General features: G+C 36.1%; 2 protein-coding genes across 3 annotated transcripts in view; one reads left to right on the forward strand and one right to left on the reverse strand.

The window, feature by feature from the left end:
• Window positions 1–23,420, forward strand: part of LOC136812437 (cilia- and flagella-associated protein 251-like) — a 68,286-nt gene that overhangs the window by 37,555 nt on the left and 7,311 nt on the right. For both annotated transcript variants that reach the window (XM_067068934.1, XM_067068935.1), the window contains exons 12-16: window positions 18,358–18,413; window positions 19,286–19,345; window positions 20,201–20,447; window positions 21,557–21,659; window positions 22,904–22,974. In XM_067068934.1, coding sequence (XP_066925035.1) covers window positions 18,358–18,413; window positions 19,286–19,345; window positions 20,201–20,447; window positions 21,557–21,659; window positions 22,904–22,974 — 537 coding nt within the window. The remainder of the gene's footprint in view (window positions 1–18,357; window positions 18,414–19,285; window positions 19,346–20,200; window positions 20,448–21,556; window positions 21,660–22,903; window positions 22,975–23,420) is intronic.
• Window positions 1,936–9,180, reverse strand: LOC136812439 (uncharacterized). The gene is made up of 4 exons (XM_067068937.1): window positions 8,685–9,180; window positions 8,387–8,438; window positions 4,634–4,902; window positions 1,936–3,222 (listed from the first exon to the last, which is right to left on the reverse strand). Exons 1-4 carry the CDS (start codon window positions 9,172–9,174, stop codon window positions 2,303–2,305), a joined length of 1,731 nt encoding a protein of 576 aa, XP_066925038.1. The 5' UTR covers window positions 9,175–9,180; the 3' UTR covers window positions 1,936–2,302.

Below are 23,420 nucleotides of genomic sequence, written 5' to 3' on the forward strand. Positions count from 1 at the left end.
GAAGAAAATGTCCAAATTCACAGCAAAAATTTCCAAGAAAATGTCCAAATTCACAACCAAAGGTTTTTCACGTTTAAAATGCACGTGGAAGAAAATACGACCAAATTAACGGCAAAAATTTCCACGTTTTAAACGCATGTAAAAAAATGTCTAAATTCACAACCAAAAATTTCCATGTTTTAAAACGCACATGCAAGAAAATGTCCAAATTCACAGCAAAAATTTCCACGTTTTAGACGCACGTGGAAAATGTCCAAATTCACAGCAAAAATTTCCGCATTTTAAACGCACGTGGAAGAAAATGTCCAAATTCATAGCAAAAATTTCCATGTTTTAAACGCACGTGGAAGAAATTGTCCAAATTCACAGCAAAAATTTCCACGTTTTAAACGCACGTGGAAAATGTCCAAATTAACAGCAAAAATTTCCATGTTTTAAACGCACGTGGAAGAAATTGTCCAAATTCACAGCAAAAATTTCCATGTTTTAAACGCACGTGCAAGAAAATGTCCAAATTCATAGCAAAAATTTCCATGTTTTAAACGCATGTGGAAGAAAATGTCCAATTTCACAGCAAAAATTTCCACGTTTTGAACGCACGTGGAAAATGTCAAAATTCACAGCAAAAATTTCCGCATTTTAAACGCACGTGGAAGAAAATGTCCAAATTCATAGCAAAAATTTCCATGTTTTAAACGCACGTGGAAGAAAATGTCCAAATTCATAGCAAAAATTTCCATGTTTTAAACGCACGTGGAAGAAATTGTCCAAATTCACAGCAAAATTTCCATGTTTTTTAAACGCACGTGGAAGAAAATGTCCAAATTCATAGCAAAAATTTCCATGTTTTAAACGCACGTGGAAGAAAATGTCCAAATTCACAGCAAAAATTTCCACGTTTTAAAACGCACGTGCAAGAAAATGTCCAAATTCACAACCAAAAGTTTTCCACGTTTAAAATGCATATTAAAATACCAAGGGAAATTCAATCATTAATCAGTAAATTCAGCTCTGGATTTAAATTTTTACTTCAAACCAGTTCTTATCCAACCACAACCATTTGGGTGCCGCATCTACATCTACCATCTGACAACCATCATAAAAAAAGTGAGTTCAAACTTTTTTGATGTTGCAAGTATTTAATTTTTCAAATATACCTAGCAGCCTAGCATGGTCAGATTTATCCACAAATATTGCGTCCTTGTTAGAATTTGTGTAAATATACGGCCAAAATTGAGATAAGTTTGTTGTGAAAGTTGATAAAAAATGTCCTGTTTTTCAATCAAGAATACAATGCCAAACCAAACGAAGCATCAAATCCAGGAAAGAATAATAATGTGCGTGTTAAAACTTTATCATCAACCATTTCTTGTAACAATCACACAAAAATTAAATCAATGCAACTCATTAAGGCATAAAAACAAAAGAAAATTAGCGAAAGAGCAGTAGCAACCAGTTGTTTATTTTTGCCGCTATCTTTATTTTGACTGTTAGAAAGCAGTATGGTCCGATCAAAATTACGCTTCCGAACCGGGTGACGTTTCCCGATCGGCAAGGAACCGTAGGCATGTTTTCCGGTGACGTGTCTCAAAAGAAACGTACTCCGCCTAAAAAAAGAACAATGTACTGTTTTCCCGCTCGGAGCTCGATTTAAAAAGAGACTTGGAAAAAAATCAAAATGGCCCCCCCACAGCTCATTCAGAATTAGACTTTTAGTATATAGATAAGACAAATCACAAATTTATTTGGATATACATATAATAGAAATCAAATATATTTTTAGATGAAAAATCTGAAAACAGTGAGCAATGACCAAGGGGAAAAAGAAAAGGGAAGCATGAAACTGAAACCCTGCAAAGACCAGTGTGAAAAACTCAAAAAAATGTCCAAAAATGATGTCAATGCATTGTTCATTTTCCTTTGAAAAAGTGACATCACAATGAATTTTCCTAACGACGGGCAACTCTGGGCAGTGTAGGCCCGTCGTCATGCGAAAAGAACCAATTGCATTGCGCAAAATGCCGTGTAGACTGATTCGAAAAAGTAACCGGTGCGGTTAACAATCTACAGTGTTGACTAGTCGTAGATATAAACCAATGTTGAAATTTTTTCTACAGTAGAGTCTCTTTAACTCGAACCTCTGTAACGTGTCCTTAACTAGAAAAAGTTTAATGGTTAACAATGCCTTATAAGCCAATCCTGATAACTCGACATTTCCACACTCAAACAGGTGGGTTCTCCTTGTGTGTTCTTCAATTCATGGAGACTATATTTACTTTGACAATTTAGCTGACTATTATTATTATAAGTTTGTAGCAAGAAAATAATTGAATTGATACTTTACCTTGGTTGTTTGGTCAGAGGTCATTCTTGGTAAACAGAGACTGGTTTGAGCCGAAGATGCCATTATGCCTCCAAGTAGAATCTCGAAATTCTCTTCCTTCACTGCAACATCTGATTTATTGCGAATTTCTCTCATGTAATCTAGCACAATCTTAACCAATTTGTTTATCCAAGTAGTGAACATTCTTTCATTTTGGAAGTGCTCAGAGGTGAGAAACAGCATCTTGCTACTTGGGTCGATACTCAATGCTGGATGATTTTTGATGTCATCATTTGAAAGCTTTGGACAGACGAGAATGCCGACAAGACCGATGCACTCCTTTTGGATCAATCCATAACTAATGTGGTAAAGGACTCTTAAAACATCATTCAAATTGGACAAATCTTTATGAACTTTAAGTGGCTCTTCATTTACCCCAAACACAAAGAGAACGTTATTCTCTGTGTTCGCAGCTATCAATATTTCGATTCCATTGAGGGTGATTTTCACAATATCTGAACACTGGTCTCCGGTGAGCCCAAACATTTCCAAATGAGCTCTATAGTTGTACCCATTTATTATTTTTGCGTTTTTAAAGAAGACGTATTTTCGTAATTTTTCAGTGAGTGTTTTGTATATTTCATCTTTCAGGTAAAAAGCAGGAGGGAACGAATTGGTGTATAGATGGTCGATGTAATATTGTCTTGCCCGTTGATGGAATTGTCCAACAGTTGTGATAACTGAGGGACCCGTTGTGATAGATTTGCATTGATCTTCATCACGGATGTGTTGTTGTACTTTGTAGGAATGTATACTTTTTGATGTCCCACTCTCGTGAGCAAAAACCAACACACCACTCTCTTTGCAATTTGCATCCATCACAGTGCAACTATTTTTTCCTACGGTGAAGAAAAAAGACAACACTGGTCAATCTCTTATTTGATTTATGTGCAGGATGCGGAAAAAGTTTAATGTTTTGTATTCAATTTTCTCAACGTATATGCAAGTTGAATTCAGTGGAGCCTCCAATTAGCGGAAACCATCGGGGAACAGGGTTAGTGTCTGCTAGTTAGAAGTGTCCCCGCCTTTTAGAAACTTTCCAATCATGTGCTCTAATTTTGGTATAAGGCATAAGGGGTTAAGTATGTAATATTTTGGTCCGAAGTGCTTTTCTAGAGACACTAGGACATGGAAGAACAAGAGAATGTAATTTTTAACTGTTCTAATAAAAAAACGTGTCGATTTTCAGAAAATCTCTGTAAAAGTTTCTTTGTGTCAAAATCTTGAGAATAGTGATTTTTGGAAAATTCTCATCCCAATTTCATAAAAAATAGTCATAACTTTTGATACACAAATTTATAAATCTTTTCCGAAAAATTTCAAATAGTTCAATTTTCTGCTAACAATTTGAAAGATTTTTGTAAGAAAATGCTAATTGCCCATTATTAGGCGAGTCCAATTTAATTTGTTGTTTTACAGGCCAAGATACCCAAAAAAGAGGGTCGCAAAATAATAAAAATAAAAGTAGAATTCCATCTATAAAATCTCCTGAAGAGCTGGCAAAAGTACGTGGTACTTGGGAAAAAGGGGTACAGGGATGTGCCACTGGTCAGGGTACCTTTTGTAGGACTGCAAATAACACCAAATTAGAATAATTAGTCCCTCGTAGGGTACCTTTTTTGCACACCCTCGTCGGTCGGTTAGAAAAGTACACCCCCCCCCCCCAGGTCACTAACGCGAGTATATTTCGAGCTTTTTTACAATTAAAAAAAGGCCATCGTGCATCTTATCTGATATTACGATGGCGGGTTGGCGGCCCCCACGCGAAGTCTCAGTTCAATAGACCTTATCGGAGTTTTTTATTTTTCTAAATAAGCGATGCATTGTGGGATTGTTTCGAGTGTATTATAATAGAATTCCCTCGAGGAATTCCTAAGAGATTTCTATTGTAACACACTCGAAACAACCCCACAATGCATCGCTTTTTTAGAAAAATCAAAAACTCCGATAAGGTCTATTACTACCTTTGTGCGTAAGCCTGAAGATATTTCAGCTGGAACCGCCAATCCCCGAAAACAAGGGCTGGGTTACCAGACCTCCAGCTGCAAAATCATTGACGCGGTCTTGCAAAACTCCGTAATCTGAACCTTCCAGATGTTGAAACGTTTTCCCGACCTTCAGAGCTTTAGCGTGTCGGATAAAAATTTCTGCATCTGGGTGCCGGATAATCGTGCATCACCGCGATCAAGCTCATCCCAGACCTTACAGATAAAAGTCTTTAAACCAATAAAATAAAACTTCAGGACAAACCTTCTAATTGAACTGCATATTGAATTCTCTCATCTGTATCTTCCTTATCGACGAAAATCAAGTCAAAAAAGTAGTTGAATCCTGTCATCATGTCCATTTCGATTTGTAACCAAAGTATGTCATCACGTAAAGCCAATTGATATTTCTGTGAAGAAAGCGTTTCGTGATAATTCTCTTTACCTTCGACCGAACATTCGGCATGTTTTATTCTTTTCACACTCTTTTGATTGATAGAAAAGGCGATGCTGTTGGGTGAAATCTTTTCAAGCCTAAATCGATAATATAAAAGGTTTATTAATTTCATGATAATCAGATATTGCATGGTCTTTCATAAGATATGTATATGTAATCACATGATAACGAGTGCAATTCGAATATAATTGCACAAGTGATTTTTTTGTTATTAATTTTCCCGAGTCTGAAAGGACGAGGAAAATTCGAAACAAAAAAATCACGAGTGCAATTATATTCGAATTGTACGAGTTATTATGTGATTACGAGCTAATCGCACAATGGCTTTCACTACTTTTTCCCAGTTAGGAAAGTAAATTACAGAAATTACACTGAGAGTTTTATATTTTTCTCTTCTCTTTATGTCTTTCTTTTATTGTTGTTTATTGATTTTCTTTCTCACAAAATAAATTTCGAATCCAATTAAAACGTTCGATGCAAAAAAAATGTAAGAAAAAACATTAAAATCAATTTTGTAAATATTGGCGCCTCATTGAAGAGTGTGATTAACGATTAATTGCTCTCTACAGGATGCAATTAACGATTAATTGCTCTCTTTGAAGGCGCGCCAATAAAGAAAAAATAACTCATCGTGCGATTATGCAATTTATCATCCATATTGAAAATATGAGCAATCTGATCGGCTAAAAACGCGTACATTATTTCATATCGTACCGTACAAATACAAGACCGCGTTCAAAGAAGGGGTCTTGTAAGCGAGAGATCATATTTTGTACAATTTTATGATTATAATTTTTTCTCTTCGCTTCCACTACACAACAACTTATCAAAAGAGTTTATGAAAAGAATGTTTTGATCTTTTTAATGACCATTCGATTCTTTTTTCGAATGTTTTGATGTTGATTTCATCAAAATAAAAGTTAAAGAATAAAATATTGGAAGAGAAAAACAAAACAAAGAGAGACACAAGTGGAGAGAGAAAAGTTTGCTGATATTTTTCAAGTTGATGATAAACCAGTTATCACACTTTTACTCGTACAATATAGGATATATTTTCCTCGTTCAGAGTTTTCTATATTTATGACGAAAAGCCGTTAACTCGAAGCCGTTAGCAAATCACACACGGTTGTCACACTTTTTATCGTACAATACAATATTGGATATATTTTTCTCTTTTAAGAGTTTTCAATAACCTGACGAAAATTCGATATAATTCTATACTTTAAGGAAACAAATTTTCGCAGGAACTAATTTTCGCTGTCTTTTTTTTAGCTAAATTTGAAAAATTCCTAGGAAAATTAATTCCCGAGAAATACAATTTTTTTTTCGACCGCGAAAATTAGCTATTTTCGTAAAGTAACCCATATTGTACTCGGCATCGTGCGATAACTATTACATAACCAACTTTAATTAACCATCTGCTTATATTATATCTGCTTTATACCGGGCTTATTTTTATCATTATATATTGTTATTGCACGTTCCAAGGTATTAATACACGCTGCAAAATAACGACCTCCTGTAATTTTTGAATTCAGTTTCTGGGAAAAGCACTTTTGTTTTGCTTTGCTATCACAGGTAAAAAGTTGTAAATGATTTTTGGCAGTGGAGTCTCCATAACTCAAACACTCACGGGGAACACAAATTTGTTCGAGTTAAGGAAACTTCGAGTTATGGAGTAAGGTGTATAAGGAATTGTTAACTAAAGGGACCAGAAAACTTGTTCGAGTTAAGGAGACATTCGAGTTACAGAGGTTTTAGTTAAAAAGACTTCACTGTATAATGTCTCCAGAAACTTATGGCATATCCAAAAAGACCATAAGTTTAGCCCAGGAAATTTGGGACCTTAGACATGGCCATTTATACGTTAGAATGTAGATTTCAGAAATGGCTGAATTTTGAGACATTAGGGAAAGATTTCTTTATCACGTCATGATTGATGACATCATAAATTTGGATTTAACACAGGTTAAATCGTGGTTCAACTTTTATTTGATAAGCGCCACAGTAATGGAATGGCTGGGTGGCCGCCCTCTGCCAACCGAGTCTACTTTGCTAATAACCACGTGACGTCATGTTCATAATGGCTATCGCAACTCCCTGTTCAAGTCGACGCTCTAACTGAAAGCTGACAGGATGAAATATTTTTGCTGAATCTTGTACAATCTTCCAATATCTCTTAAGGTTGGTCCATAACCATCATTTTTAATAAACGTAGAGAGATTTTGAGGATGGACATTCACCTTCGGTTGGGACAAATTTTCCCCAAAACTTATTATTCGAGGATTAGCCATAATTTCATGCCAAACTTATATCTACCGATTCACACTTACTTCTCAGCCGTCTGACTACTTGATTGGTATCTACCCCTAATCTAGGTCATAGGCAAATGGAAAGTTAAATTTGGATTTAACACAGGTTAAATCGTGGTTTAACTTTTATTTGATAAGCGCCACAGTAATGGAATGGCTGGGTGGCCGCCCTCTGCCAACCGAGTCTACTTTGCTAATAACCACGTGACGTCATGCTCATAATGGCTATCGGAAATCCCTGTTCAAGTCGACGCTCTAACTGAAAGCTGACAGGATGAAATATTTTTACCTCCCTCCCTCCCTGCAGTTATGGTTGTAGGCGATCCTCACTTATTTATAATAATATTGTATTTATCGGGACAAATTTTCCCCAAAACTTATTATTCGAGGATTAGCCATAATTTCATGCCAAACTTATATCTACCGACTCACACTTACTTCTCAGCCGCCTGACTACTTGATTGGTATCTACCCCTAATCTAGGTCATAGGCAAATGGAAAGTTAAAACTTAAAATTTTAATATCTCAAAAAATTATGAAATGTTGTCCAGTGACTGGTATTGGTTCAACTTTGAAAAAAAATTTCAATTTTTCAGATGATGTTTAGCGGAAATTGGCAAGATTTGATATCGGCTAAAAAAGTGACGACGTCAACGTTTTTCAGAAAACTTTTTACTTAATGAATTGCTTTCCTTTAAAAATGGGTTGCATTTTGGTAAAAATTTCATCATATTTTGATCATTACTGTTATTAAGATCAAGCAGATTTCCCTTAATTTCTCAAAAAAGACAAAAAAATGATTTTATTAACAGCCATTTCTCAAATCTACATCCAAATACGCTTCTTTGGCGTAAGGTCCCCGATTTCTTTGCAAAACTTATGGCCTTTTTGGACATGCCATAAGTTATACGAGGTTACTCTCGGGTACCTAATAGCCGAAGGGGCCCGCTAATTAATTTTTCGAAAATTTTCCACCCAGGACATTCTTATTCCACCCCCCCCCCCTTATTGATTTTTGAGAAAATATTTTTGAAAGTTCCCTCTCTTGCCCTAATTCTGCTGTATTAGCCCCCTTTTCGAAAATTTTCCACCTAGGACATTTTTATTCCAAACCCCCTGCTTATTAAGTTTTGAGATTTTCTCCAAGTTAGTTGACAACCACAGAAAGGGTCCAAAGTATCACGAAATTGATGCCTAAATTTGTGCTCGTTTAGATGGCTGAAACCAACTCGAAGACAAAAAAACTCACTCTAGTTTAATCTTTGGTTTGCTGGTTGGAGTATTTTGTTTTTTGACATCTTCTAAAAGAAAGAAAAAAGGCAATGTACTCCCAGTTCTGTAGTTTGCTTTGCCTCTCTAGAGTGACTAGAGCTGTCTATTGTGTAGACTATAAAATCTCAAGAATGCGACATTTAAGAAACCCCTCTAGACAAACGAACGGATCTAGTCTTTTAGGCCCCGCTCGAAACGCAGAAAGATATGATGTAGTCTAGAGCTTTTAGGGTCTTATCTTAAATTCAAAATCAACAGATCTTAACGGTTCTTACCATTACTCGACACTGTTTGCTTTGGGAAAATTCCTCTTGACTCGAGTTCTCGAGTCAACAGTTTCACTTGGTTTGAAAGATAAACGGGGTCGTCTACATTTTCTGACATATTGACATAAATGTATTTTTTCAAAGTCAATCCAATGTTGCCTTTCCACTGGGACGTGCTTCGTACGGAAGGGTCCAAAATCACACAGATCTTTGGGATGTTCAAGGTGCTGGCATAATCAAATTCTGCTTTGCAATTATCATTCGTTGCTCCATGTGTCACTTTTTTCATGTATTCTTTGGTTAAGAAGACCACAAAACATTTGGTGTTTTCGATACCTTCCGCCATTTTCTCCCGAACGTTTCCTGTCATATCATACTCGTCAAACCACGTGACGTAACCCACCTTCACCAACTCCTCATTAATATTTGCAACCTTTTCGTGGTTACTTTGACCCTTACCCCAGTTATGTGATAAAAATAAGTCTGTTTGTTTTGCCATTTTTTTCTATCTAAACAACATAAATTGATTGCTTTCAAATAAAGTGTGTCCGGAAGAAAACTGGAGCAAATTCTTTTGTGAATAAAAATCCAAAGAAGATTTTTATGACCGAATATCTCAATTTGTCTTTTTCAAAAACCAATTTTAATTTCTTTGGGAATCGATTACTATTGGTTGAACAAAGAAGGGCTGAGACTTCACGCCCTGTATAAAATAAATAATTTAGCATGGAAGTAGAGCATCCAGCTATGGTGCGCGAGGTTGTGGGTTCGATCCCCTGCCGGGTCATACCAAATATTCCCAAAATGATACTTAAAGAGACAAATTGAGGGAAAGTGGAGAAATCTAGGGGAAGGAGTGACGCCCTCTCCTACCTTCGGGTAGACAGCTAGAGAAAGAGGTCGATCATAGGGTCGCGCTCGAATGCGGTATTATTTACTTTCTTTTGCTTATAAACAAAACTGTTTACTTGTTGTATTGGAGGAAAATTGAATGTTCGACTGATTCAAATCACATCACGGAATTCGCTATAGCAACCCGAAGTTGGTCCTTACCAACATTAAGATGGCGAAATGGTAAAATCACTATCAGGGTGTCCTTCAGAAAGCTCCTGATTATGTTTAAACCTCCATGTCAAGTTTGAAAAGAAATGGTCCCTCAGACTGGATGACCCGTAAGAGAGAGTGGTGCAATATTTTCTCATAAAACCTTTCAATATTAACCTGGAGCATGTGACATGATCATGATTATAAAATGAAATTATTGCAAAACTCATAACTCTCAAAACTCTTACTGCAAAACCTCAACCTACATTAAAGGAAGAAATTTTGGCGGGAAGAAAATTTAGCGGATTTGGCGGATTTGGTCATCCACCAAATTAAGTTTCCGCCAAATTTAAGTTGCTCTATTTATTCCCCCAAATGTGTGCTATTTCAGGCTTTAAAACAGGTCTTTCCTTTTTTAATGGTGTTTTTTGGACAAAAATGGCCTTCGTCCGCCAAATTTAACTTTTCAAGTTATCCGCCAAATCAAATTCCCTCTGAAAAAACTTTTTCGGCCATCCGCCAAATTAAATTCCCTCGGAAAAAACTTTTTCGGCCATCCGCCAAATCAAATTCCCTCTGAAAAAACTTTTTCGACCATCCGCCAAATCAAATTCCCTCTGAAAAAACTTTTTGGCTATCCGCCAAATCAAATTCCCTCTGAAAAAACTTTTTGGCTATCCGCCAAATTAGATTCCCGCCAAAATTTCTACCTCTAATGTAAGTTTGTCAGAATATCTGAAACCCAATGGGTTTGGATGAAGTCTTTGACTGAGTGGGCCTAGCATCCGCCAACTTTGGCCGTCTGAGTTGGCCGTCAGTCTCAAGCTTAAAATACAAAAAAAGCTTAGCATCCGAGAACTGAACACTCAAAAATATCACACCCAAATGCATCCAACGTCTTCGAAATAACATATTTTTACAGCTGTTCTCGGCTTGACATTTCTGTATCGTGTTCTTAATGACACTAGCAAGTTTATGTATTTGCACTTTTGAGGACGGTAAAGCGATTTGAAAAAACCCGCACTTTTTACCCGCAAAATCGAGTCGTCCTCAGTTGGTCCGTCTCCGTCGCTGAAAAACACACATACATAAACTCGGTACTATCAAAGAACGGATTGGTGTAAAATCCAGGGGGAAGGTCGGTACTAAAATTTCAGACATCATGAACTTTAGTGACGTGGTGGTATAAAAAAAGCCTTAAAGCATTTTAGTACCAAGTGTACTAAAATCACAAATTAGGTGGGGTCTTCAAGAAATTTAAGAAAAATTTTAGTACATGAGTACTAAAAATCACCAAATTTAAGGAAATTGACCAAGCATTTTCGGCAAAATTAAAAAAATAAAAACTTTCTATATAAGATTTAAACACTCCTGTGTCACAAATTAAGCAACAATTACGTCCCCGGTGGGAAAATACCCTTGAATTTCAGATTCCAATAGGAATTTTTATCCCCGCTGAGGAAAAAGGTTCCATCGGGGCTGTGAAACAGGGGTGTATTTAATGTTCTACACGTTTTTTTTTTTAAGAAACTAGTTTTCCCAAGCAGCCTCAATGTTTCTTAAGAAATCGGCCTTTTGAGCCTTAAATGTTTCTTACATGTTTCTAAACTTTGTCAAGCTTAAAGGACGCATGTCGATAATACAATAGTCTAATTGACTAATCTACAGTACTTTCCTATCTTCTATATTGATTTTCTGACTTTCTCAAGTGTTTCTAACTGTTATGTATGTATATTTCTGGAACCTTGATTGGAAGGATCTTAAAAAAAACGAATTCAAAAATGCTATTTTCTCATTCTCAGCCTCAGCATGTTTCTTAGATGTTTCTTAGTTTTTAGGCATTCTGAGCCTCATGTTTCTTAAAAGTGTGTTTCTTAAAAAAAAAAACGTGTACTTTTATATACTATGGAACAAAAAATGTTTTCGAAGTTGAATGCTTTGTTTTTGTAAAGAACCATGGATAACTGGATAGAAAAGAAATAGCAAGCTGTAAATTAGCGGTGAAAATAACCAATCAATATTTGCAATAACTAAAGTAGAGCAGAGCAAAAGTGTCTTGACTGTTTCTGAGTAAATATTTAGGTGGTCACTATGCTAAAATGTCAAAAAAAATTAGTACATGTGTACTAAAATTTCTTTTTCAAAAATTAGGTGAGGGTATGTCAAAAATCGTCATAAAACCTTTTAGTACTCATATGTGTCTTGGATTTTAGTACCGACCCCCCCCCCCCCCACGGTAAAATCAACAATCATAGACACCATTAGAAAAAGGTGCCTCAAGTGGTTTGCCATGTGATTTGTAGAGATCCTGTCCACTCAATACACATCGCATACAAAGAAAACTTCGAGCGTGCACCACCACGGGTGAGAGCTCCGACAATTTCGAGACTCTAATCAGACTCAAATAGACACTGGATCCACGCCAGATCAGCTCCAATATGCTGGGAGCGATAGGAATGCTTTGAAAACTACCATCATGATGAGCAAGAGTCCAGGACTGAGCAGCAAAGCGAGTTTATCCACTGTTTAAGTCGATTTCATGATCAGATTAAACAAATGAATGCTTTTTCGAAATTCAAAAAGGAGTTGCAAAGTTTTTCAACGTATGAAAGACAATGTAGTCCACCTGTAGGCAAAACGTATTGTCGAATATTTTTAGATATCTGAAGCTTTTACTTTGAGCATCCAGGCTATGCATAAACTTAATGGTAATCTTGCTTAGCCTGAGATAATTTTTTTAAATTTGAAGCCCCCGGCTTAAGAACTCACTTGGCTTTGCTGTGGTGTGGAATTGCTAAAGAGTATACACGTTTTTTTTTTTAAGAAACACACTTTTAAGAAACATGAGGCTCAGAATGCCTAAAAACTAGGAATCATGCTGAGGCTGAGAATGAGAAAATAACATTTTTTAATTCGTTTTATTTTTTAAGAACCTTCCAATCCAGCCTTCCATGAGGCTGATTACACGCTTTTTTTTATAAGAATGGTGTTTTTTTCATTTCATCATGGATATTCTTAACTTTTTGGCGAAAATCATCCAAAAATATTCTTACGGTATTCTTAGGTTAAGATCGAAATTGGCAATCTACAGGTTAAAATGCATTAAAAATGGTATTCTTAGGTTCAGTTGCTAAATTCCATGATAGTCGTATTCTTACCATATTCTTAATTTTTTGGCCATTTTCATCATGGACATTCTTATAAAGTGTATTCTTATAAAAAAAAGCGTGTATGTCAAAAAGTTTAGAAACATGTAAGAAACATTTAAGGCTCAAAAGGCTGATTATTTAAGAAATATTGAGGCTGCTTGGTAAAACTAGTTTCTTAAAAAAACAACGTATAAGAACACATGAACAAGCTTACCTAACCTCAGCAAATCGAAAATAATTTCTGACCTATTTGGGCGGATTTGTGAAGTAAAGATGACCTTTCCTCGATCGATCAGATGCCCTCCTCAAGTGCAAAACTTCCTTGGGCTGGGTACTTGGGTAAGGAGCCACTGCTTAAGGTACCTCTTTTCAACTTCAGGAGTCCCTGGTAGGGTCTCAACAATATCAAAATAGAAAGCTCAGTACCCTAGTAATAGTTATCACACGGTACAGAGTACAATTTGGTATATAATTTTCGAGTTCAGATTTTTCGTCATATGTATCCTATATTGTACGAGTAAAAGTGTGATAACTGATTTGTCATCAGCTTGAAAAATATCAACAAACTTTTCTCTCTCCACTTGTGTCGCTCTTTGTTTTGTTTTTCTCTTCCAATATTTTATTCTTTTACTTTTATTTAGATGGAATCAACATCAAAACATTCGAAAAAAGAATCGAATGGTCATTAAAAAGATCAAAACATTCTTTTCATGAACTCTTTTGATAACTTATTGTGTATTGGAAGCGAAGAGAAAACCTTTCTAATCATAAAATTGTACAAAATATGATATTTTGCTTACCAGACCCCTTTTTTGAACGTGGTCTTTAAACAATATGAAATCTCGGGGGGGGGTACTTGGCAAATGGAGGGTACGGTATGTGCCGCCCTTAAGGGTACCTTTTTTGGACTTCCAAAGTCCCCCTAAGGGTCGGAAAAATCAGTAAATCAAATTTTAGTCCCACAAAGGGTCGGAAAAATAGGAAAATTTCAACTTTTTACCCCCTGAAAGATCGATATTTAGTCAAATTTGTCCCGCTAAGGCTTAAAATTCCCATAATTTTCCTTTGTTTTCTCCTTTTTAGTCGCGGTAAGGGTTCAATGTTCGAAAATCGGGCGGCACCCCCCCCTCTTCGTCAGCTCGCAACCCTAGTTGCAACCCCCCCCCCACCCCCGGGTATGAAATACAGCATTTATGTACGCGTTTTTGGCCAATCAGATTGCTCATATTGTTCATATAAACAAGTATATCAGACTCACATTATGCTTAGCATTCTATTGTTCTCAAACAATAGAGCCATTGTTTAGGTACCAAAAACTGAGCCTGCATATGCTTATAAACGTTAAGCTTATAGAAAAACACATTTCAAGGGTCGAGAAATATATTTCTAAACCAAACCTTTGTAGCTTCAATTTTCAAAACGAACGAAATTCAAGTAAGTTTAATCAATCCATCTATCTATGAACCAATGTAAAAACGGAGGTATTTTACATTCAGAAAATTAACACTAAATAAACACTTTACCTTACTCACGGCTATCTTTTCAAAAGTTCAAATTGCTTTTTCTGACCAATGAGTGGTTTATTTAGCTTGATTACATCATAAATTCGAGAATTGACCAATCAAAATAAGAAGAATTTTGAGTGAACTTTTGGTTTAGTAGGATAGCCGAAAGTGTGGTATTCTATCGGAAACATAAAATTACTAAATCAAAACATCATTCATCACAACTAAAAAACAAATCTATACTAAAATGCATGTATGATCTCTCATAGACCTCCATCTACTAAAAATCAAACGCAAACAGTTTTCACAAACTAATTAAGACTTCATCATTAATGAAGCAGTGAATATAGGTAGTATATTGTTGCTTAGACTTAGGTCGACTTAATTAGTTTAATTAATACTTAGTTTAGATACCTATTGATCTTTTGATTTATTCTTGCACATTCTTTATGATTACCTCCTGTGGGTTCAACTAAATAAAGATATTTAAAGGTTTTACAATTTTCCCCTTTTTAATTTGAATTTGAATAGAGGATGACTAATATACTAAATATCTTGAGGAGGACACACCTTCATAAAACTACCCACAATTCTCTTGCTTATATTTTTTGTTGTCGTCAGCAAATTTCCAACGAATGCGTTGCGTTGTTAAAAGAATGTCTTTTTCATTGAAATCTTAAAGTTTAAACATTCTATTGATTAAATATTGAAAACACGAAGTGCTAGAGGGTAATCCTGTATTTTATTTGTATATAGCCTAAAGCCTTAAGATTCGCACAGCAATCACGAGGACAGATTGAGCGTTCTTTGTTTTCAAGTTGTTCATCAATCGAAATCTGACAATATATTTTATTTTCAATCCGGTGTTTGTGTCTAAACTCGCTCGTTTTGGATGGGAAATATTTGTCCTCATTTCCGATCCAATAGAAAGATTTTTTTGCTAGGCCAGATAAATTTAATGATAAAAGTGGAAACTATAAATTGAATTTCATCCATTCTTGACGTTTCAGTTTCTGTGCACCATGATCCCAATCACAATCACAAACAGTAGTCCAAATTCAAAAATCCAAACATTCTCTTCTAGCGTCTCGGATGACTTCAGTTATGTATTTATCAATGAAGTTGATAATTTAAATGATAAAGAAGGATTCCAAACACCCAAAACTAGTTGCATCGCCAGAACTTTATCGCCACGAATTTTTTTTATAAGCAACCCTAATTTTTGGCTAAGGTCTTGGGTTGTCAAGGATTTTCCGGATTTCAGGCAAAAAGTTGTTTCTGGATTTTGAGCCATAAAATGCCTAACAACCTCAAAATGTTTTGCTTTTTATCTTAGTTTAAGACCATAATCTCATGGTTGATCGAAATTCGATTGACGTTTTTGCTTACGTTAATTTGTAATTTCCTGCGAACTTGTAATTTCCCTCCTAGCTTTTGTAATTTCCCTCCTAGATTTTGTAATTTCCCGCAAAAGTGAGATTTCCATCGTTTGGAAATTCATTACCTTTTTCGAATTTCTTACTAACCTTGAAGGCTTAAGTAAATGGAATACTATCCAATTAAAACTCGATTCGCATTTCTATGACTTTTTTGAGACCTCTTTTTAAAGATTCAGATTGATTTCCAGTGTCAAATTGACGTCCTCGAGAATTGTTAGAATTTCAATCCAAACCATGAGATTAACCAGGAATCTCATGCTTGTTTTCGTGAAATTCTGGATAAATTACCCTCGGTCAAATTTCGAAATGTTTAAATTTCCCTCGTTGCACTCGGGAAATTTCAAAAAATTTCAAAATTTACCTCGGGAAATTTATCCCGAATTTGTACTAGTAATTTATTTATTTATTATTTATTAAAGGATTGAGGTTCAAGGCACGCCGTGGGCCTCTAAGAACCTGTCTTTTTACAATCGCTTGTTGTTACAATTTTCTTTAGGTAAAGTTTTGTTCTGGGGCTTCCCCTGACTTTAAATTGAATGTTTTTGTCTTTCATTTGAGCATTGAGCTCATGTGCTCTCTTGCACAATTCTTTGATTGCCAATCGTTCAATAATTGTGAGGTCTTCTGTTGCTCGATAGGATGAAGGAGGGCCTTTGTATGTCGTGATGGCTCTCAAGACTTTGTTCTTGTCTTCTTCATTTTCGAATACTACCTTGATTGGTCGATACCTCCCTTCCTCCTCTCTCTCTTCCGTGAATACTCCAATCCTCTGTGTGTTTATAATTTTTATGTCCTTGATACCCAGTTGTAATCCAAGGATTCTGTACTTGATAAATTTCTCGTCGTAGATTTTCGTTGTATTCTTGGGATCCTCCAGATGTTCTTTGATTCCATGGAAAATTAGGTTACATGCTGTGGATCGTTGTTTGCCGACTGTTTCACATCGAGTTATTTTCTCCACCTTATTTGATTTTTGATTCATCTGTTTGGATACAGCTTCAGCATAACTAACATCTTTTGCCTCTTGCTTCTTTTCGATTAAGATGTTCTCGATCTTTGTTTCTATCTTTTTCTCGAGTATGCTCATCTTTGTTTCCAGGCTTTCTTTGATTTCTTTTGTAAGAAAGTTCACATCATTTGATTTCAGTTGGGAAATTTCTTCATTTTGTACTTTCATGATGTTTTCACATGCTTTAATTTCCTTTTGAAGTCCTTCGATTTTGGTGTTTTTGCATGTTTCAACTCGTTCAATCAGCTCTGGCGAGATCTTAACGCAACTTTGGCATTGAAAACTTCGAGATTTAAACGTTAAGCAAATCTGTATTTGGTAGATTGGTAGCTCAGAACAATCATAATGAACATCTCGGTGGCACTTCCTACAGGTCAGAGTGTCTTTTGGTGTTGTTCCTTCTCTAATAATGCATTTTTCTGGGGTGCAAACCTCATTTTTAAGCGGCAATTCTTGGTCATTTTCATCGATTTTTTCCTCCATTTTCCTTGTGAGATTCGCCAGCTTAAAAAAAGACGTCTTGATGCGAAAAAGTATTTGACGTAATGTAATATCTGTAATCGTATGGTTTGGAGTGCAATTAACGATTAATCACGAGTAACAAAGGAGAAAATAGTAATTTGCACGAGTCCGAAGGACGAGTGCAAATTACGGTATTTTCTCTTTTGTTACGACAAAACATACGATTCCGAGGTAATCGTCAGTAAACATTCGAAAACCTCCTTTTTTTCTTTTGTTTAAAAAGAAAACATTGCAGTGTAATTTTTCTTTGTTTTCAATTAAAAGAAGCTATTGTAACGTAAAATTTCTTTGTTCTTTTTTATATTGAAGAAAAAAAATGTCTTTGTTTTTTATATTGAAGAAAAAAAATGTCTTTGTTTTTTATTATATAGTAAAAAAAAGTCTCTGACACAGGACTTGGGAGAGAAAAGAATAAGGGGACAAAAGTGTCCCCCCGCCGAAGAGTGCAAAAAGTGGTAATAGTGCAATTAACGATTAATTGCACTCCTCTAAACCAATCAGATTCGAGTAATTTTGCACGGCTGACGATTACCCTCATAACCATGAGATTACTAGTACAAATACCTCCAGTTTGGTATTCAAATACCATCAGTACACAGTTTAATGCCAAATAATGTCGAAAATGCCTCTTTTTTAGGTATTTTCGGTTGTTTTCCAGGTTCATGCTTTCAGGGCCAAGTTGCTTAATTTTTTGGTCATTCTCAGGGCTGAACCCTTAGCAACTCCGTTGATTATAAATGTATGTCCGCCTTCAATGATAGCAATTTACATTTTCAACAAAATAAAGTCTCTTTAACTGGAACCTCTATAACTTGAAGTTTCCTTAACTCAAACAAGTCTTCTGGTCTCTTTGATTAACAATGCCTTATACACCTTACTCCATAACTTGAACAAATTTGTCTTCCTAGTGCATGTTCGAGTTATAGAGACTCCAAATGGAGTACTAAGATCTTTTGTGTAAGTAACAAGTGATAACCAAATTCTTTCTTTTCTTTTTAACGAATTAACGAATAGTTTCTTCAACAAGAACACGAGAAAGACATTCGAGCCATCGCTTGCCATCCAAAAAGGTTCGTTTTAGATGTACGGTCGTGTTTATCAGTATGTTTACTTTCTGGTACCTAATAAACGGGGGGTTTCAAATTATTTAATTTGAGAACAATAAGGGACTCTTTCTTTTTTTACAGGTGGAAATATTTTCAAAAATTGATAAACGGGGGTCGTAATGAGGTCCGGGGGTTGAAAAAAGATCAACAAGTGGAAAGGTTTAATAAGCACTGGAGAGTAGGACGGAGTAGGACGACTATTTCGCAAGAGTGATTACCCAATTTTTTATCAATAAAATTTTACATTTTTTACCCTTCCATAAATGTCATCATGGAATTCGATTCGCAATTACTTAAATAACTTTTTATAATTAACATAATTACTCCGGAAGAACTTCGTTGGACGAGATTTTGCCGGGGGTCAGACACTGTTATAGAAATGTTAATAACGAGTTTATGTATCCTGGCCAACTGTGGACGACGGTAAAGTGCAAATACATAAACTCGCCTCCTGTTTCATGATTTTCGTGAATAACATATCAATGGTTGACACAATAAACCCTCTGTAACCAGGGGCCGCGGCAGCGGGGGGGGGGCACCCGGACCTTGGTCCGACCACATTTTTTCAAAACAAAAGGAAAATATACTGATTCAGCTAATTTCTACTCAAAAGCTTTGAAAAAGACCTGTTTTAGGCAGTCTAAAAGGGCTAATTTTCAAAAAATTTCTACCACCGCCAACCGTGGTTGCGCCTCCTTAGACACTGAACCATGGCCCTACCACTTTCAAAGTCGAGCCGCGGCCCTCTGTAGCTGCAATCAACACACAGACTAACCATAATAACCTTACACCAATTTCGTTAACAATTTTCTTTATATTTCTTTCCCTTTCCACAGCTCTTATTTGGCGATCGGAAGTTTCAGTGGTATTCTACAAATCATTGACTACGAAACAAAGTAAATTCTCTTCTTGTCTACTTTTGATATTTATTCTTATTTTTCAATGGGCTTTTCCAGAACAAAACCGTATATCGTCTGTTTTGGAAGTCCAACCCTTTGTGGATAGAAATGTTGCCCCCTGGAATACCAGACAATTTTAGATTTAAAACCATCTGGATTTGGAACATTTCTTCCGTGCAATTCCAGTTATTTTTGACAGATTTTTGTATATTTCTATGGAATTCCACCACATATCAAACGTAATCCTCTTGGAGCGAAAATGAACCTCCTCGATAGGGGGTATTCTGTTGTTGTTTTTTTTTCTAGAAAAGCCTAATACATATTGTATGCAACACTGGAGAGCCTTCCAAGAATTTTCAAAAATTTCCACCCAATACGTCACTTTTTCTATTGTTTAAGTGACGTATTGGGTGGAAAATTTTAAATGTTCTCAGAAGACTCTTCAGTGGTGCATATCATGAAAAGAATGACTTGTGGTATTGTGAAATCTTACCCGAGAAGGCCAGTGTCATTATAAATGGTTCATGATATGCACCATTGCAATGTCTTCCACGGACCCAACAGCGTGACAACAAAGTGACGTATTGATTGATTTTTACGTCACTTACAACCAATCAGCTGTTTGGACTCCAGTGTGATGTGTGATATTACAATGGCGCATATCATGAATACCACTCCCTGTTGCTTTCTCGTTGACGCCTTTGTGTAAAAAAAAGCTAACTTTGATGGTCTATCAATACATAGTTAGTGGATGAACTGTCAATATTAAGAGACTAAGACCTTGTTCGCTTTCTTCGTAGAATATTGTATCCAATGTAACCTACAACCATTGTTTTCCATCTTTTCTCATAGAGAATTACAACAACAACTTCGTTACTCACAGAACTACAGCCGCATCACAAGTCTCGCATACAGCCAAGGAGGAGACTTCTTAGCCATCGGTTTCGATACCGGTAATGTGGAAATCCTTGACTCTGTGACATTACAAATTGAAGGTTCACTGAGTGGTGTCGCAGAGAATGAAGCAAGGTTTGATTATTCGAACGATGCGATCAAACATATGTGCTTTTCCCACGATAATACATACCTCGCTTGCGCCGTAAGTACCGTGAGATCGGGTAACTTGCATCAGTGGAGGCTAACATGCATAGCCCTCAAATGAATGACCTGTCTGGTCATTAAAATACAACTACGCAGCTGCGCTACACAGCTCTACTCTACCATTTTTGTTTTGATTCAACTTTGTATTTTAATGACCAGCCAGGTCATTCATTTGAGGGCTATGCATGTTAGCCTCCTTTGATGCAAGTTACCCGATCTCACGGTAGATCTCCGTCATAAATTTTTAAATGATATCACTCAACGATTCTCACTCACTCCAGTTTCTGTGCTTTGTGTAAACAGAGTTTTTAAGTCAACGCGCCTGCTTTGTATACTAACGAAAACAATAGATCAATTATCATCTTTTTTCTTATCCGTACTTTAAGGGAAAGGGAATCCTCTGCGAAGTATCAATAATGGCTTCTGGCTTTTGAAAAACGGTTGAACATGCTTTCCCTGCAAGCTTTTTACCCCCGTGCTTAGTAGAGATCATTTCCACAGTGTAGAGGAATGTACCCTCAAAATAACTATGAAAAGGGTAATGTGATTACATATGAATTCCAGGAGAGTTTCATAGAAATCCAGGGGTTCTCTAAAATTTCAGCAAAAATCCCGGGATAGAGTTTGGCCGAGATAGCCCTTTCTTATCAAGAGGTCGTCATTTCCTAACTATTTGTTTGCCAAAAGAAAGAAATGTTTTTAAGCAGTCCTCAGACTACCCTTACCACTTGGTCATTGAACCAGGCAAGCTTGATTGTTGTTTTACATAAGATTCCCACTAAAATTTCACTACCACTTTTCTACCGCAAAAAATACCAAGACTCCGGTTAGTTTCAGAAAGTTAGGTAGTTTCATAAGTACACACAATATTTTCCGTCCCTTTAGCCCAGTACCTTAAATCTCGAATGTTATCCCGAAAAAAAAATAGCGGAAAGATCTTGGAAAAGTAAATGGAATCTTGAGGGGGGAGTGTGGAATCTAATGCAAAAAGACGCTATAATTTGATGTTTTTTGCGGGAGGCTAGGAACCTTTACTTTTTGTATATTTGTTCGTCTAACATCTTATAAATAAAAAAAAATTAATAATTTGATGACGTTTGTTTGCAGGACATTGACAATTGTGTTGTTGTGTTTGTTTACAACGAAAAAGATCCATTGATCCCTTGGCGATACCTCGGAAAACATCGAGCTCACTATAAACCTATCAGCGGTTGGTATACCTTTATTTATATTTTTTGATTTAACATCTCGCATGTCTTTTAATGTATTTCACTTTGCACGATCAAATACTCGACATTTCGCCATATCCAATGATTTGAGTATTACATTATAACAAATAGCCTATACTAAATGTCAGCCGCGTTTTTCTACGCAATTAACGTCTATTCCACTTTGCAACTTTTTCGAATGTTTTGAGCCCGGGTTTTCGGGCTCCAAACATTCGATTTTTTGACGTCACTTTAAACTTTCGAAGGTGCCAGTAGTATTGAAAAACTCGAATTTGCGTCAAAGCACTTGAAAGGCTTCTATTTTTTGAAAATCGTCAAAGTTGAACTCACTAAGAAACGGAATGAAAAATCCCGGCTTTTAGTGAGGTGCTCGCTATATAACAAACGAAAATACAAGGAAAGTTTTTCTCGACCACTGTATCAGAAACATAAGTGTAGGAGTGTTTTTGTGAGAATTTAAGATACCCTTGCATTGAAGCGATAAAGTAACGTCAATTTAGAATATAGTTAAATTATTCGAATGCTAAAAATAGTTTGTACTCCACCCACAGCGTTTTAAATCTACCGTAGAAACTCGGGAAAATGTCTTAAGCTCATGTTTTTTATCAGACTTTGAAACTCATTACTCGAGCTCACTATAAACCTATCGGTGGTTTGTGACATGTTTTCAATACACTATACTCCCCATAATTCGAATGTTACCTTAACCCGAAAAGTTTTTCTAGGCCTTTTACTCAAAGCCACCGCAAAGATGACGATTATACGTTTCATCTTAGCATTTATACCAGGCTATTCATGATATGCACCATTTGAGAGTCTTCTGGGAACTTTTAAAATTTTCACCCAATTCGTCACTTAAACAATAGAAAAAGTGACGTATTTGGTGGAATAAAACAGAAAAGTTGCATAATTTCGTGAAGTCATTTCATGAATTGTAATCAGTTTGTTTGTAAAACTACTAAGATGATTTTTTTTGACCTCCACTAATCCAATTACCCATATGCAAAGAAGACTGTTCGTTGAATGTATTTTACTATCTTCAAAACTTCTGCAACTCGAACGATTCCCTTTCACCCCCTGGCTGTTCGATTTATGGAGACTCTTCACCCTTCTTGACCGTTTCATCCTTCTTGTCATATGTTGAACTTTTTTGTTTTGTCTTTCGAGCTCTTTAATAGTATTCGTTTATCTGAGACTTTGATACTTTTTACCTGTTACTTTTTAGATTTGATGTTTTTGGAAAGTCTGGATGAAGGTGAACCAAGGTTGTTAAGTCTCGGTCACGATCGCATGTTGGTAAGATGTTTAAAAAAAATCCCTAAATTCCATTTTGCGCTCCACAGTCTAGTCTACGACAGTTTTTTTGACTCCGGTGTACCTTCTCATGCATTAGGATGCATGCATTTCCTCTGATATGCTTTGATACCAAGCATGCGCATCGTGTGTAACCCCTAATTTGGGGGTAACTCTCGGAAAGGAATTTTATACACGATTAGCATCCCCTTTATCAAAACATATCAGAGGAAACATACCTCCCTCCCCAGGGTGGATGCGTCCAGTAGGTTACCCCTGCATCCAAGCTAATATAAGCATTATCTACAATCATGGTCGTAATATTTGAGAAAAAAGGGAAATTCCTACGAAATCTTATAACCACAAACGATTTGGAAGCGCTCTCAATCAGGTTGGATAGGTAGAATTTTAACGCTAGACTTAAGACTTAGGATCTGAACATCCAAAAG

Source organism: Clytia hemisphaerica, unplaced genomic scaffold, assembly GCF_902728285.1.
Source record: "Clytia hemisphaerica strain Z4C2 unplaced genomic scaffold, Clytia hemisphaerica genome assembly, whole genome shotgun sequence".
In the NCBI taxonomy this organism is placed as follows: Eukaryota; Metazoa; Cnidaria; class Hydrozoa; order Leptothecata; family Clytiidae; genus Clytia; species Clytia hemisphaerica.